This window comes from Aotus nancymaae, unplaced genomic scaffold (assembly GCF_030222135.1).
Source record: "Aotus nancymaae isolate 86718 unplaced genomic scaffold, 86718_ANA_hifiasm-v0.15.2.pri h1tg000016l, whole genome shotgun sequence".
Lineage (NCBI taxonomy): Eukaryota > Metazoa > Chordata > Mammalia > Primates > Aotidae > Aotus > Aotus nancymaae.
In genome coordinates this window covers 25,831,245-25,847,475 of record NW_026988428.1, presented here as the reverse complement: position 1 = coordinate 25,847,475, position 16,231 = coordinate 25,831,245, and the positions used below count along the sequence as shown (strand labels likewise).

The following is a 16,231-nucleotide window of genomic DNA, read 5'->3' as shown; positions in this document are numbered from 1 at the left end:
GGGCAATGATAAAAGTTGAACACCTTCTTAAAGATTTTGCTATGCAATATGGCTTACAATAAAATGTATTATGTTGTCATAAAGAAAAATAATAAAACATTCTGTCCTTTTGTAGCACATGATCTGGAAAAAGGAATCACATGATGAGCCTGAAAACAAATTCATATTTTTTTTAGCCATCAAGTGGAAAGAGCTCCATGACACTCAGCTGGAATCCAAAAAACACAGATGCACAGATGTAATGGTCATGAGCCTGTGTTTTAATTTAAATAAATATGCACTTGTGTTTTGTTTGGTTGGTTTGGGATTTTTTCCTGAATGCCAACTCTGTTGTTGAATTTATGGCATGGCCTGAAAAAAAAAAGATTTCTAAGTTGAAGCTATTAATTCTATGTTCAAATATGTGTATGTGGGCATGCTAGAATTTATGTATGTGTTTAAATACCAAACCCAAAGGAGTAGCAATGCTTTAAATTGTCTCTTTCATATTTTATTTCACACTGAAAACAAAACACATCCACAGACTTCCGAAGTGTTATCAGAAGCACATCTTCTGACAAGTTAGTAGATAGCTGCATAACATCTCAGATGCAGGCACTTCTGACATACAGAGAAAGAAAATAATGAGGATAGAGCCAAAGTAAAGTTGGGAGAACTCCCATTCTGCCCAGGGGGTGTCTTTTCTGGGTGTCAGAAGCAAACCAGACACATGCAGTTGCAAAGATTTAACTGAATACAGTATTTAGTTCTCACATATAATTAAAAACCATTCACATACTGTATAATTTTTGGTTATTTATATGTCTTTTATTTCCTTTCAACAAGAGAAACCATTATTGGTTACTTTTATAATCTCTTCATGAGATTTTAAAGAATTGGAAGTGTCAAGGATTAAAGTTAAGCTGTCATTTAAACTAAAACCCAAAAAGGAACATTGAGGCTGGAGTCACAATATTAAAAGTAAAATACAGTTTGCTACAATCTAAATTTCTCAGATTTAGAGAACTAGGATCCTTACAGTGGTTAATGAATGTTTAACCTGTAAGGATCAGAGATATAGCCCAAAGGGAAAGGCACTAGGTTCAAAATTCCATGTGTATATGGGCTCTCTGATCAACTCATGGAAACAGACAATCCTAGTATTCTCCCCTCTTGGAAAGTGACAGGCCCAAACAACGTTCTGGAGATTCTCTTCACAAAGTAAACCTCCTGGCAAATGTTTCCTCCCTCCACCTCCCCAGCCACATAGCTATATTCCATTTCCCCTTCCTCTGTCCTCAGATTCAACCCTTAATTGGAGCCACTGCTCTGGGTGAGTAAGATGTAAAGGAGCCTCACTGAAAATGTCAAATAGCGATGGATGACCAGGAGGCCAGAAGAGAGATCTGAACTAAAGGAAAAGTTAGAACAAAGGAATGAGGGAGAAACTCGAGATGAATCGTCATACCCGTTTCAGGACAAGGTCCAGAAGAAGTGCACAGAGAAGTCGGCATTTGCCCTCTAGGTCCCATCTGCTAAAGTAAATCTGTTTGAGTTGGGAGAAGAGGAGGAGGAGAAAGATGGGAATGGGTGGGGATGGTGGCCAGAGTCCCTGGGTTTACCCTGCAAGAGATGAGCCTCTGACTGCATCGCTGGGAAGCCCCAGTCTCTACCCGCCCCCACAGCCCAGAGGCCCTGGGGTGGAAAGGAACAGAAAGTTGGGGAGGGAGTTGGGAAAAGCTGAAACAGCAGGGAAAGGGTCGATTCTGGTCTTACCCTGGCGGCTCTGGACGAGTAGGGGTCTTCGAAGAGGGCCCACATGCGGGGCTGCAGCCTCCTCCAGCGGCCAGATTTGCCATCGGGGCCCCCGAGCCCCGCCGCGTCCTCGATGCCCAGCCTCTTGGCCGCCAGGTCCTCGTCGTCGCCGGGGTCGCCGCCGATGAGGTCGGGGGTCTCGAAGATGTCCAGCGCCTCCTCGGCGTCGCGGTGCTGCCGGTAGGTCATCCAGCAGCAGGGCTCCACGTCGGTCTCGTCGATGCCCCAGAAGGCCAGCTCCTCCTCGAAGAGCGGCCCGCACACGTCTGCGGGGCAGTGCAGCTTGCCCGTGCGGTAGTAGTTGAGCACATAGGCGAAGACGCCCGGGTGCCGGTCGAAGAAGAACTCGCGGCCGCCCCCGGGGTGGTCGCTGGCCCGGCAGCCGCGGGAACTGCAGTTGCCGGCGCCGCCCTCGAAGCAGCCGCCGGGCCCGGGGGACAGCGGGGGCGCTCTCGGCGGCGGCGACAGCGGAGGGGGCGACGGCTGCAGCTTGTCGCCCGCCGTGGTCAAGCAGTCGCCCGGGGGATCGGAGGAGGCGAGAAGGGCCAGGCGTGTTCCAGGCAGGGTCTTGAGGGTGCTGCGGTAGGTTTCATGCCGGGTGCCCCCGACATTGAGGATCACCCTCTCGTTGTTCTCGATCTTGCCCATCTCTGTGACTCAGACATGACTGGGGGAAGGCGAACACAGCGCCGAGTTAAAGATCTGGGCCGTCAAAAACACGCCATGACCCCCACCACCAACCCAGAGCGAGTCCCGGGATGCAGGGTTGGCAGACAGGAGTGGGGCAAAGGACCCTCCCTGGAGGGAATCAGCGTCCAGCGCTGTCCCCGCCTCTTGCATCACACCTTTCCCAGGTTTCCAGAGAACTATAGAGCTAGCAGTCCAAGTCTTTCTTGACCTTTCATGACACCGTTTCCCCTGCCTCACGCCTTCCTTTTTTAGGCTCTGATCTCTTCTCCTTCATCTTTTCACCTTCCACTTTTCCTCTTTTCTGTTACCTCTCAAGTCCAACCTGCTCCCAGCCCCTAATGCCTTCTTTGCCTCCCCAAACCCCCTCTATCTTCCTCTAAGCCTACTTTCTCCCTCTCCTTTGCCCTATTCTCTCCTCCTCCCCTGGTTGGTCTCTCATTCCCACTCCCACTCTTCAAGACCTTCCTCTTTCTCCTCTTCCCCTAGCCTGGATGCAATTCCCTTAGGCAGGGAGGTTGGTTTTCTTTCTTTCTTTCTTTCTTTCTTTCTTTCTTAGGCAACTTGGCAGTGTTGGGTGAGAGCACACCCTCCCCCACCCAGTGAAGAGCCCCGATTCCACACCCACCCTAGGTCAACACCGGACCCCTCGCTACTCCCTAACGCTCAGGCAGTGCCCTCTGCGCAACCCGTTCTAGATTCACCTCTACACTTGCTCACAGACCATGCAAAAAGACAACGCAGAAGTCAGATTAAAAAAAAAAATCTCTGCTGTTGCTTTTCACCTAGGAGACCTCTGACTTATTTCCTCATCCAATTTCCTTTTCACATTATTGTTGTTGTTGTTGTTGTTGATATTCTTATTTCTTGGGAAAGAAAACGACTAATTAGGATCCATCTTTAAGAACAGAAGTGATCAATGCATGCCACCCATCCCCCATCCCCCCCCAAAAAAACAAATCCCTTAGGGGGTGGAGGGTGGGGGGTTTGCTTTCTAGGAGGAGCGAGGCTCCGGGAAAAGCTGCTTGGAGGCACACCCCCTGGGTCCCTGAGCTGACAGTGTCCCTGTTTCCAGCCTCCCAGCCACCTCTCCCCAGGGCTTCATCTCTATATTCCTACTGCGGAAAGGAGGCAGGGGGATGCCTGCCTGCAGAGTCAACATGCCCTTTCCAGGAAATCACCCCTTTCACCATCCTCACCCCCATTTCCAGATACCTTAATGAGACCCAGAGAAAAGTGGTTCTGCTTTGGTTTCCGAGTGGATGAGGTTCTCTGGGCAGCGGGACTGAGTCTTGGCGCCCAGCTGAGCCGCCCTTCTCCAACGAGAAACTACTTGTTGGCGTTTTCCGGATTCAGGTGGTTGAGCAGCTTCTCTGGGCGCTGGGGTGGGGGAGACAGCCCCCGCCGGCCGCTGGCCGCGCTCCCCGCCTTCATTCTGTGATCTGCGGATTTGCCAGTTGCCAACCTCCGCGCCCAGAGTCACCATCGCGCAGGGTTGGGCAAACCATGGAGCTCGGGGCGGGTCCAGCCGGCACTGCCCGACCCCACCGGGAGCGGGCAGATCGGCTGCCAGTGAATGGAGCAAAGACTGGCCGGAGGTCAGGAGAGCTCACCACTTGAAGGTGAAGTCGCCCTGCTCGGATTCCATCTGCAGGTTTTGTTTCTCCCCCGAAATCAGCCACTGCTGGAGCTGTCCCTTCAGCACCACTCGCCGTCAACCTCCCGCCGCCACCCGAGGCACAGAGCTCGGGAAGGGGTGGGTGGGTGGGTCTGGAGAAGCTCTGTTGTACCAACCAGGTTCACATATTTTTCTTCCGTGAAGCTCTGTCTCCACCCTCTCTGGAGCTTCTGCCTGCCTTATTTACACCCCACTCTCCACACCCTCTCTCTCCCCCAACCTCTCGCCATGCCCCACCCCTCCCAACAAGTGAGAGAATCTAAGACCAATTGCATTATTTTTTCTCACTGACAGCTGACCGGAGAGAGTGGTCTACTTACAGGTGACAGTGAATATTCTTTTTTACGTCTTATGCATAGCTTGCCTTGCTTTTTCAAATCAAACGTAGGTCTCCAGCGACCACACCATGGTTATCTAAAGCAAAACAAGTTTTAGAAGTTTATCCCAGGAAGATAATGCTTTACAAAGTAAAAGATCCAGTTTTTTTTTTTTTTTTTTTTTGGTCTGAACCTGAAGAGAAGAGTCACAGATACCCAAGTATCCAAGTAATTATCTAATAAGCCAATTCCACCCTGTCTCAAGTTTTCATTGCCCCTTGAATTAGTTTGCTAGAGCTGCCATAAGAAAGTATCACAAACTGGGTGGCTTAAACAGCAGAAATGTATTGTCTCATGGTTCTTCCAGTTGCAAATACAAAATTAAGGTGTTGTTAGGGCTGGCTTCTGAGGATTGTGGAGAAAGAATCTGTTCCAGGCCTCCCTCCTTGGCTTGTAGATAGCCATTTTCTCCCTGTTTCTCTTCCGATTATTTTCTCTCCATGCATATCTGTTGTTGTGTTCAAAAGTTCTCTTTTTAAAAGAACATCTGTTAGATTAGTGCCTACCCTAAATGACCCCATTTTAACCTGACTATCTCTATAAAGACTCTATCTCTGTATAAGGTTACATTCTGAGGTACTGAAGGTTAAGACTCCAATATAACTTCTATTAGGAGAAGGGGTGCTATTCAACCTATAACAGGCCTCATCACCAATCAGATCATATGTGTGTGTGTGTGTGCATGTGTGTATCTGTGTGCATATTCCAAGAAAGAAAGAAAAATAGAGAAAGAAAGAAAAAGAAAGTAAGCAAGCAAGCAAGCAAGCAAGACAAGGAAGGAAGGCAGACACTACTCTACAGGCATAGTTTGTTAGGATTGAAGTTTACCCAGTAGGGAAAACACCAGGTCCTCTATGGAAGAAGATCTCTTTGATAAATAGGTATTGATATTGATACTATGGTTTAGAAAGAGCAAGACTTGTGAGTTATTTTAGCAATATAGAGGGTGGTAAAACAGGTAGTAAAATGTGAAATCACCAAATAAAACACCTATCTGTTATGACACGTTATATAGGTAAACAAAGAGAACTAAAAGTTCTTTGGAAGGTCATCGATGTCTACAAAATAAATGCAAATGTATATATATGTATTAATATATACATTTATTTTTAAAAATACTGACAATTTGACAATAAATGTATAAAGACAATGTAAATAACAAGCTATATGGACCCAGCATCTAAGTTACTAACACACACAAAATACATAAGGCTTGAATGTAAAGAAAATGATTTTAGTTTTGTACAATTATCAATTACTGAGGTATTTCTAAAAATAACAATGATAGTAAATTTCGATTGCCAAAAAAATTACAAAGAAAGAGTATATTCACCTTCTAACAGTCATTCTTCCATTGTCTAGATGGTGTCTTATATTGCCTAATGTAAATTCAGTAGGGAAAAGGGGGAGTATGGTTTGCTTTAGAATAAATTAACAACTGTAATAGTAACAGAAGCATTTTTAATAATAGATATTTACTTAGATCATACTATGTGTAAAACACTTCACATAAATTACCCCCTTTTAATTTAAGCGGAGAAAATGCGTGAAATTGCAAGACTATAAAAAGATAACTCTTATACTTACCTGACAGGGGAGATACCATGATCACGAAGGTGATTTTCCCAGGGCGAGGCTTATCCATTACACTCCAGATGTGCTCACCCCTGTGATTTGCCCAAATGTGGGAAACTTGACTGCATAATTTGTGGTAGTGGGGTACAGCGTTCGTGCTTTCCCCCGTTTTTTTTTTCTGTATTCTAAAATATATATATATTTATAAATATATATATTATATATATTTATAAATATATATAATATATATTTATAAATATATATTATATATATTTATATTTTATTTATAAATTTATATTTATTTATATTTTATTTATAAATATATATATATAAAGAGTTATAAAAAGATAATTCTTACAGATGACAGGAATCCATAATGAAAGCCTTCAGTTTCATAATATTAGTTGTATTATGAGACAACTACAGAGAAAACAAAAGGAAAGGAAAAGATAATGCAAAGTACCCATGGGGAGAAAAATGGAAAGACAAAGATCTAATGAATCAATTTGGGTGTAAGGTTATATTATATAAGCTATCTAGAAATAATCACATTGACAGGGGGATCATCTTTTAGAAGAACTCAGACTTTTCTTGTGATTCAACAAAGGATTATATGTGAAATTAGAGAACATGTCAGATAAGTTTGAAAATAAGAATGTGGGAAGATAAAAGGATGAGATGGGCATGTCAATGGAGAATTGATACACAAAGCAATGAATAAAATACAGTCTCTTTTATTTTTTCTGGTCAATAGAACAGGGGAAGATCCTAAGACAAATATCCAGGCTTCATTATATAAGACAGGAGAGAACAGAAAACCCCTCCAGCCAACGAACCTCACTGATCCTGCTGTAAAACTCAGATAAAAGTGAAAAGAAAGCAAAGCTTTGAACTATGGCAATGGAAAACTGAGGGGGAAAAACATTTGTGGCTTCCTTTGTGGTCTGTGTGGAGCAAGGATTTAGAAAACTGTATGGACATTACCCCTTGCAGGGAAGCAACTAAAATGCTGCTTCCTTTATAATTCTTGAGTCAGCATCACAGAAAGGCTACAGAAACTAAGCACTACGTCACCATCAGAAACGTGGATTGATCTCATGAAGCCACACTGTGACTGTCGGAATGACATACTTGCAAAAGTTTAGCATTTGAACAACTTAATTCTTCTAAAGTCTAATGTGAGGATTTTAAAATTATTGTTCACTCTCAAAAAGTAATATATCCATAAAGAAAATTCTTCTGCAGTAGATTAAAGAATGGTCACAATTCCTTATTGCTCCCTACAGGATTGCCCCTTTATGATGTAACTTTGCAACTTCTCCCATCAAGTCTGTTTCTCCAGCTCTTGAATCTGGGCTGACTTTATAACTTACTTTGGTCAATAGAATGGAGTGAAAGTGATTATGTACCAGTTCCCAACTCAGGCTTCAAATGGTCTGGTATGCTCCTATACTCTTACTCTCTCTCTCTCTCTCCCTTTTTCTCTCTTTCTTGGAACTCTATCCTGATACTATGAAAATAAGTCTTAACTAGTTGACATCATGGTGAGAGACATCTATGCCGGTCAGGTATGCACACACACACACCCCTTCAGTACAATAAGAAATAGTATTAGGAACCAATTCAGACAACATAATAGAACATTATCCCTAAAACAAATAAATTGTCTCTCAAAACAGCTAAACTTTTCATTTCTGCCCCCATAGGATAGCCAGCTGGTTTCCAAAAGTACAAAACTGTCTTCCTTCCTCTAAAATTGTCCAGCGGAATTAAGCCCAAATGCACTGACCCACAGAATCATGACCTAAATAAAAGACTATAGTTAAGCTACTAAGTTTTGGAATGGTTTGTTATTACTGATTAATCCTCTAAGTTTCCTTTGTTCAAAAAGTAATAATATGAACCTGTATACTTGCCCTCTAAAATTTATATTATGTATTGTGAATTAAAAAAGAAAAAGTGTCTGATATTTATTTTTCTCATTTCATACATTTTTGTTAAGCATTCTTTACAGTGGTTAATTACACAGGACTTGGAGGCAAATAAAATAGACTTTATCTTCTGGATGTCACTCACTGGAGAAAGTTGCATAACTCCTTAAACCTTTGTTTTTTATGACACTATACTAACAATGAGTATTAAATGACAAAAGGCCTGTAAGGCACTTAGAAATATTTCTGGCACATTTTAAGCTTTTACTAATTGGTAGTTTTTATTGTCAAATAAGAAAAAAGTCTCAGCCTCAACTCAAGTAGTTAATAATTGGCAGAAATAGGACCATGTTTCATATCCTCTGATGGCCATCCTAACTTCTATCTGTCATACCATGTTGCCTTGCATAAGGTCAAAACTAGCTCAAATACTTGATATTCCATATAAATGTAGTGAAAGTGCAGTGTTTTAATCCTTGTAATAAATCTCCACTCTTCTCGAATTATTCTTACTTAAAAATGTATGTATTAACTATCCTTAAATGAACTACTACATTGTCTTAGTTCATTTTTTGCTGCTATAACAAAATAATTAAGACTGGGTAATTTATAAACAACAAAAATATGTTCCCTCACAGCCCTGGAAGCTAGGAAAACCAAGATCAAAGTGCCAACACTTGATATGGGTCTTCTTATTGCATCCTCAGATGGTGGAAGGCAGAAGGGGAAGAGAAAGACAAATTCTTTGTCTTGACATTTCAGAAGAGAGCAAGAACTCACTCCTGAATTTTTTTATAACAGCATTATTCCATTTATGAAGGTGATGCACTCATAACCTAAGAAGCTCCCAAGTCTCACCTCCCAACACTGCCACACTGGGGATCAAGTTTCCAACACAGGAATTTGAGGAGACACATTAAGATCATCTTCATCATCATCTTTATCATCTTAATGTTGAGTGGGCTGGGAAGAAGGAACAAGAGGAGAAGTTGGTCTTGCTGTCTCACGGGTGGCAAAGATGAAAGAAAATCCATGTATGAGTGGGCCTGCACAGTTCAAACCCATGTTGTTCAAGGATCAACTATTTTTGTGATAATTATAATAAAATAGACCTACATATGATGAATTCATGGATTACTAATTTTACAACTTGACCATTGGATTTGTAAAAAAATACATGTTCGCATTGGTTGTCAAGAGCCAGACTCTGCATAAATATCTAGCATAATAACATAGATATTTGGTCAATTTAAGCTTGTTGTATACTTGTAAAATTGATACATAAGAGTGATGCAAAAAGACATTTTAGATTGCAGAAACAGAAAAACAGATTTCCACAAGTATAAGATGATGTTGATTGATAAGCATTTAAAGTAAGAGTTGAAAATAGCCCTGTTTTGAAAAACAATTCTCGGTCATAGTCTTCTTCACCAATTATTCATTTAAATAGATAAATGAAAAATAGGTAAATAGAAGATAGATAGATAGATAAACAGACCTTAGAAAATAGAGCAGCTCATTATTCACATCACACCATCTGAGGTCATTGTAATTTACAAAGGGGGCAATATGAGCAGATTTTCCTAGGGTGACTGCCCTACCACCAAGGCTTAAATTATTGGCAGATATCAATAAAGTGCACTCTGTTTTCTTATTGTTCTTGTTCCACTACAGATCATGGAATGCTAACTAAGACATTTGAATATTTGAATAATTTTATAACCTGTACTTTTAGTACTTTACCTCCTTCTACTACTAATTGTTTCATTATTTATAGAGTAAGTATATGACTTACTTTACTATATTGTAAACTTTGCATATCTGTTCTCTCTATATTTTCTTCTGACCTCTCAGTCATAGGAAAGTTCTATGCTTGAAAATATATCACACTCCCCTGAGAAGGTTTTTAAAATGCAAAAATCTTCACCCTGAGATTCTGATTCAGTTGGTTTGGTGCAAAAAAATTATAAATCTGTCTTTTTTGAAAGTAACATATATTTTATGAAACATTGTCTATAGGAAGTTGCATTAAAGCAAATATTTATAAAATATGACATTACCTGAACATACCATCTGCAGAATATGTTAGGGAGGAGTGGGTCAACAAGAGAACTAACATTTATTAAGGAAAAGCTATAATGCCAGGCACTATACTTATATCTATTATTTCATTGTCATAATGAGTCTACCAAGAAAATACTGAAATACCTTTTTTTTATATATATTTGGCAAAGAGTCGTCAGATTAATGAAGAGAAAAGTATTATTGTAATTGCAGCAGTCAAAACTTAAGTGCAAAATAAAATGCCAAGATCTCTGGATTTAACCCATTTAATCGTCAACCTATCATTTTTACTGATGTTTTCCAAAGAGAAGGCTGACACTGAAACTGTAAAATAACTTGCCCAAGTTCACATAGCTAATAAGAGACAGCTGGTAGAATTTAAACCCACAGGTGTTTAATTCTAATGCTGATATCCTGGTCAAAGAGTAAATAGCAGAGCCATGATTTAAATATATGTAGAATCATGATTTGCATAGAAAATAGAAGATAATAGACATGACAAAAAATAAATATTAAATTTAATGTATCCCAATTGCTTAGGGAATTGAAAACCCACCACCAAAATATCTCAGAGCTCTCTTTCCTCTGTTTAATAAATAGCATATGATAAAAGCGGTACTCAAAATAAGCAGGTAAAATTGATATTTTAAGAAAAAAAATAGTTTGCATTTGTTTAGTACAAAAGAAGAATGGAAAACATAAGTCACAAATATTTTTCTGGAAAAGATTGAGAATAATCAGGTTGATTTCCTCAGGAAATAAAAGTAAAAGCTAAAAAAATGAGGACGCTGAAAGAGACTTGCAATAAGATTGAAGCATGTCTAAGCACACCAGTTTAGTTTCATTATTTAGAAAGATATCAAGACAAGTAGAAAAGCAGGCTTCTGAAAAGCGTATGCAGTTTTCAAACAGAATCGAGGGAAGTAAAAATAACATCAGGGCAAAGAAGCAGTTCTAAAGAGGAACCAGACTGAGACAAACATTGAAATTCTTTTCCTTTAGCTATGCCATGGAATCTTGCTTTTCAATTTTGTTTTTATTTACTTTGTAAATAAATCGAACTAAGAGATAGTATAAAATATCAAGCAACTTGAGGAACAGACATAAAAAGGAATATAAAACCCCGATATAGATTAACATGACAAAACAACCCCTCAAAGAAAATGTTAAGCCATGCACCAAAATACACAGTGAATTGTTTCCAAGAGATATAAAACACACTTCAAATTTCTGCTGGAAAGAAACTCCATTTCAACACTATATTTAGATATATAACTTTAAAAAGTCCAGTATTCTCTAAATGTTCTAAATCTTTTTATTGCCATATTACATTTGGACATTGAGTTCAATAAATTTAAGAGCCTTTTTAGTTGATGCTATGGTCTTAATGTGTCCCCAAATTTCATATGTTAAGGTAATCACCAGTATGATAGTGTTAGGAAGTAGTACATTAAAGAGGTAATTAAGTCATGAGTGTGGAGACCTCATGGATGGGATTAGGGTTCTTATAAAAAGGCTTGAGGGAGTGAGTTTGCCTCCTACTCATCCTTCAAATCTCAGTTTAAATAGCACTACCTCCAAGGCTTCCTTGATGCTCTAAAATATGTTGTACTCTGTGTACTGGATATTCTGCATGTACCCTAGCACCCTTTATTGCACCTATCAAGACAACTAGAAGTCAGAATTGCAGTTACTTAAGTAACTGCCTCACATGTTAGACTGTAAGTGATGGAATCAAGTATGCCTTAGCCATAATTACATACCCAATGTCCAGTTTAGTCCCTGGTTTGCAATGATCAGTGATGATGATAATGAAGACGATAATGATGATGAAATAACTGCAATGCTGATTATTTTGCAAGTAATGATCATAGTTATCATTATTGTGTTACCGGCCATCTTCCAGGTTCTGTGCTAAACGATTTACATCTATTCCATTTAACTCTCATAATGCCATAGTATATGAACTATGATTATTTCCATCATATAGATAAGAACATATAGGTATAAAAAGTTACTTAAATATTGATATAGAAGGATTACTTAAATTGTATAGAAATTGGAGGAAATAAGACTGGAATTCAGATGTTTTGCCTACAAAGTTTATCTTTTTGAATAATATTGGTGCAGTTTTGTTGACTGTTGTAGGCAATGTGGAGGAAATTGTTCTGTATGAGTTTGAGTCCCTATAACTAAAAATTTTAGATATTGGATTCTTTTTCTATTAGATTTCTGATATTTCAATTTTATTCATTCACAATGTAATGCTTCTACTTTCAACTCTACTTCATTTTCTTCAGTATTCTAAATTATTTCTTTAGATAATTACAAAGCCCATGATATATAATATACTTCCAAAGTTAAATATTTTTAACAAATATTTAGAAATTTATAGATCAGCAAAAGAAACAATAAATATTTATGAGAAAAAAGTCCTAATTTTTTATTAATTTGATGATATTAATATTAGTCATTGATATTTTTTCAAAAGAGAAAAAATCTTCCTAAATATAAGAAATCTTCTCAGCCTTCTTCTCACCTGAAGTAGATCGGAGTCCAAAAGCCTTCTCATTTTGTACTTTCCCTGCTCCTCTTAATCTAAGCTGATATAATTCCCTTAAATCTTTGTGTATCAAATTGTAATTCAGTCCATTAAACAAAAGACACATTCATAAATCTTTTTCTAAAGTCTGTCTAAACTTTGTGTCCCTTCATGAAGATGCTGTGATACAAAACACCAATTAACTCTTAGGAGTTCTATTGTTTTAACTTGAGGTCTTGAGGCTTTTATTTAACTTGAGGTCTTTAAGCCTTTATTGTTTTAACTTGAGGCCTTTAATTCTTTTGTTTAGTTGATTCCAGTTATTTAATACACAGTGGTGTAACTGAGATCCCAAGGTGTGCAAAGCTAAAGCCTTCAACTGCAGCTAAGGAGAGGGCAGGAATGATACACCTAGGGACAGTGTTGAGTCAGAAATGATGGGCAGATAGCCATTACCAGGTAGTGTCCTCTCCAGGACCAGGAGTGGGGGAGTGGCCTGAGGAGCAGGGACCAAGAGTAGCCCAGGGTCAATGGAAGGACCCTTCTTTAATTTTTTAGATGGCTTTTGTCTAACTGAAAATGTCTGTGAAACATCAACTTCTACCTCTCTAGGATTTTAGTAAATAATCTTACAGCCCTATTTGATATTCTTTACTTTGATAGCCTTGCTGGGAAAGATTGAAAAAAAGAAATACTTTTATTTTCAAATTCAACAGGTTCTGGCTCTTATAATTTCTCTAAATTCTACTCAAAAACCTAGCAATTTCTTCTTTGGTGCATCTCTTCTTATATTTTATCACAAGCAGCAAAGAGAAACCAGTTGTCACTTTCTACATTCTGCCTGAAAATCCCTGCTGGCAGATCCATAAGTTTATTGAGTTCTCTTTCTGGTTCCACATTACTGGAGGCAGCAGTATTGTCAAACTTTCTGCCACTGCATAACAAGGGTCCCTTATTTTAAAAAAATCCCTAATAGCATTTTCCTCACTCTTCTTCAAGCTCTCACCAATGCTTCTCTAAGATCTTTCCAGCTTCTACTATCAGGCTCCTTGATGTCCTTTTGGCTTTGTTCCAGCATTAAGTCCCAAACTCAGGGCTTTGAGTTTTTATTAGAGTGACATCACCTTTCATATACAAATTATCTTCTGATTATAGCTGCATAACAAGTTACTACAAAGTTTTGAAGCTTGAAACAAAAATCATATTGTTACCATCTCTAATGGTTCTGTAGTAAGGAACTTAAAGAGAATATGGTGAAGATGACCCATGATATCTGTGACCTCAGATGGTGATATGGTTTGGCTGTGCCACCACCCCAAATCTCATCTTTAATTGTAATCTGAAATGCAATCCTCACATGTTGGGGGAGAGATCTCGTGGGAGGTAATTAGATCATGGGGCAGCTCCCCCATGCTGGTCTTGTGATAGTGAATTAGTTCCCATGAAATCTCATGTTTTCTAAGGAGCTTTTCCCCATTTTGCTCCTCACTTCTTTCTCCTGCTGCCATGTGAAGAAGAACGTGTCTGCTTCACCCTCTGCCATGATTGTAACTTTCCTGAGCCTTCCCAGCCATGCAGAACTTTCAGTCAATTAAACTTTTTTCCTTTATAAATTACCAGAAGCACGAGAAGGGACTAATATAGGTAGGATGACAAAATGGCTGTGGGCTGGATCAGCTGAGGCTGGCTCAGAATCTGCCTTATACATGATCTAAGGGTTTGTTGGTGGAATGTCTCCACATTGTTTCTCCAGTATGGCAGCCCAGGCAATCTAATGCTTTACATGGAATCCCAGGACTTAAAAAGCAACAGATCCAGTGAAGCATGGCGCAAACTATAAGGATTACTATGATGTTGCAAACTTAAGCTTAACTTTTAGTCCTAGTAGTTTCATTGATATTCCTTCAGGTTCTATTCCTTAAGGTTCTTGTCTTGGGATCATTTCATTAGCTGTTTCCTCTGCCTGTATTTCTATTCTCATGAATCTTTTCCTGGATTGCCCTTTACGTCATGCAAGTCTCAACTGAGACTTAATGTCAAGTAGTAGCTGTCCTGACAGAGCCACCTTCTGAATCAGCCATCCGCAATCTGGGAGAAATGTCATTCCTGGTAATAAGATGTGTTTAGTGAGAGGTCAATAGGAAAAATAGAAACTCTTTTGCAGATGGCAAGAAACTACAAATATTTATGACTTTGTTTTTTTCCTGATATATTCTTTTCCTCCTTGAATCTTTGTGGTCTTATGATACGCAGTTATTCACAATGTAATCATATACCTCTTTTCTTCTTCTCCATTACCTAAAGATTGGGAGAACGTGTAATTATAAAGAGAAGAAATAAATAAATAAGGATCCAGGCTAAAAACAGTTGGGACTGGAAGGTAGAATCACCAACTCAAAAACTCCTCAAGCCTCTTCCCATCAGATGTATCAATCACACATAAATTGTCTTTTTCATTATGTTTTTTATTTTGGTTTGTTTGTTTTTGAGACAGAATCTCACTCTGCCACCCAGGCTGGACTTCAGTGGCATGATCTCGGCTCACTGCAACATCCATCTCCAGGGTTCAAGTGATTTTCCTGCCTCTGACTCCTGAGTAGCTGGGACTATAGGGATGCGCCACCATGCCCGGCTACTTTTTATATTTTTAGTAGCAACAGGGTTTGATTATATGTGATTGATACCAGATTGGCCAGGCTGGTCTCAAACTCCTGACCTCAGTGGTCCACCTTCCTTGGCCTCCCTAAGTGCTGGGATTACAGGTGTGAGCCACTGCACCCGGCCTTCTCATTATGTTTTACTCCCATACCCAGAGCAACAGCAGTAGTATATAGCAGATGGAGAAAATGTCCACCATAAAACAAATATGTATGCTTTGTATTCATTCAAAAATATCTTGTAAACTCTATTTCTCACTGAGCATTAGAATGCCAAATGAAACGCCAGTTTAGAAATTTATGTTAGACTTAGGAAGTTCTAAGCTCAATGGTTACGAGGGTGAAATGTGTTGTGTTGTCATAGCAGATGCTAAGAATATTATTAGAAAGCAATTCTTAGATTGGCTTGGATGAACTCTTCCTCTAAGGCAATAGAAGAGACTACAAATTTAATTATAGCCTTGTCTCAGTCTTAAAAATGTGCACGCTAAATCACAAGGGAATATCATTAAACATCAAGTTTCATAACTTCCACCAAGAGTTAGAAGCAGCAAATTAATTTCACATGCATTTTTTTTTTTAGTACAGAAAATGTTTCCACAGAATCTAACTCATGGGAATCATACTAGAATCTATTACACAGTGAAAAAAGCAATATGGAAATATCTTTGTGCCATTACTTAACTACAAAAGCATAGGTGAGGCAGGTAACTTGTGAAACCCATTAAGAAAGTATACCTGGAACCCCTATTCTCAAGTTAGCAAAATAGAAGACTCGAATTTTTTCCTGTGGAGATAAAATTACTTTATTGGAACAAAAATACTTCCAGTGAAAACTGAATGAAGGAACTCTGGCTGTAAAGGGCAACTGGAAATACAATTTGCTGAATGATATTATAACATATCCACTACACATATGCTACCCT

General features: G+C 39.2%; 2 protein-coding genes and 1 non-coding gene across 26 annotated transcripts in view; 1 reads left to right on the top strand and 2 right to left on the bottom strand.

Moving 5' to 3' along the window:
- KCNC2 (potassium voltage-gated channel subfamily C member 2) overlaps positions 1 to 4,331 on the bottom strand; it is a 176,534-nt gene extending 172,203 nt beyond the window's left edge. For 20 of the 24 annotated variants that reach the window (XR_010342967.1, XM_064376977.1, XM_064376976.1 and 17 more), the window contains exons 1-2: positions 3,697 to 4,331; positions 1,756 to 2,461 (exon numbers count right to left, since the gene is read on the bottom strand). Coding sequence is in view for 23 of the 24 variants with exons in the window: in XM_064376977.1 (XP_064233047.1) it covers positions 1,756 to 2,442 (687 nt within the window). In the remaining variant the exon portion in view is untranslated. The other 4 variants (XM_012441459.3, XM_064376971.1, XM_012441453.3 and 1 more) reach the window with 4 other exon arrangements.
- A 156-nt stretch (positions 4,332 to 4,487) lies between these two features.
- The window catches only part of CAPS2 (calcyphosine 2), a 101,155-nt gene continuing 89,411 nt past the window's right edge, over positions 4,488 to 16,231 (bottom strand). The window contains exon 16 of the mRNA XM_064376969.1: positions 4,488 to 4,573. Within this exon, the coding sequence (XP_064233039.1) occupies positions 4,538 to 4,573 (36 nt within the window). The 3' untranslated portion in view covers positions 4,488 to 4,537. The remainder of the gene's footprint in view (positions 4,574 to 16,231) is intronic.
- LOC135275551 (U1 spliceosomal RNA) lies at positions 6,116 to 6,279 on the top strand. Its single transcript, XR_010343172.1, has one exon. It is a non-coding gene; the product is annotated as a U1 spliceosomal RNA (small nuclear RNA).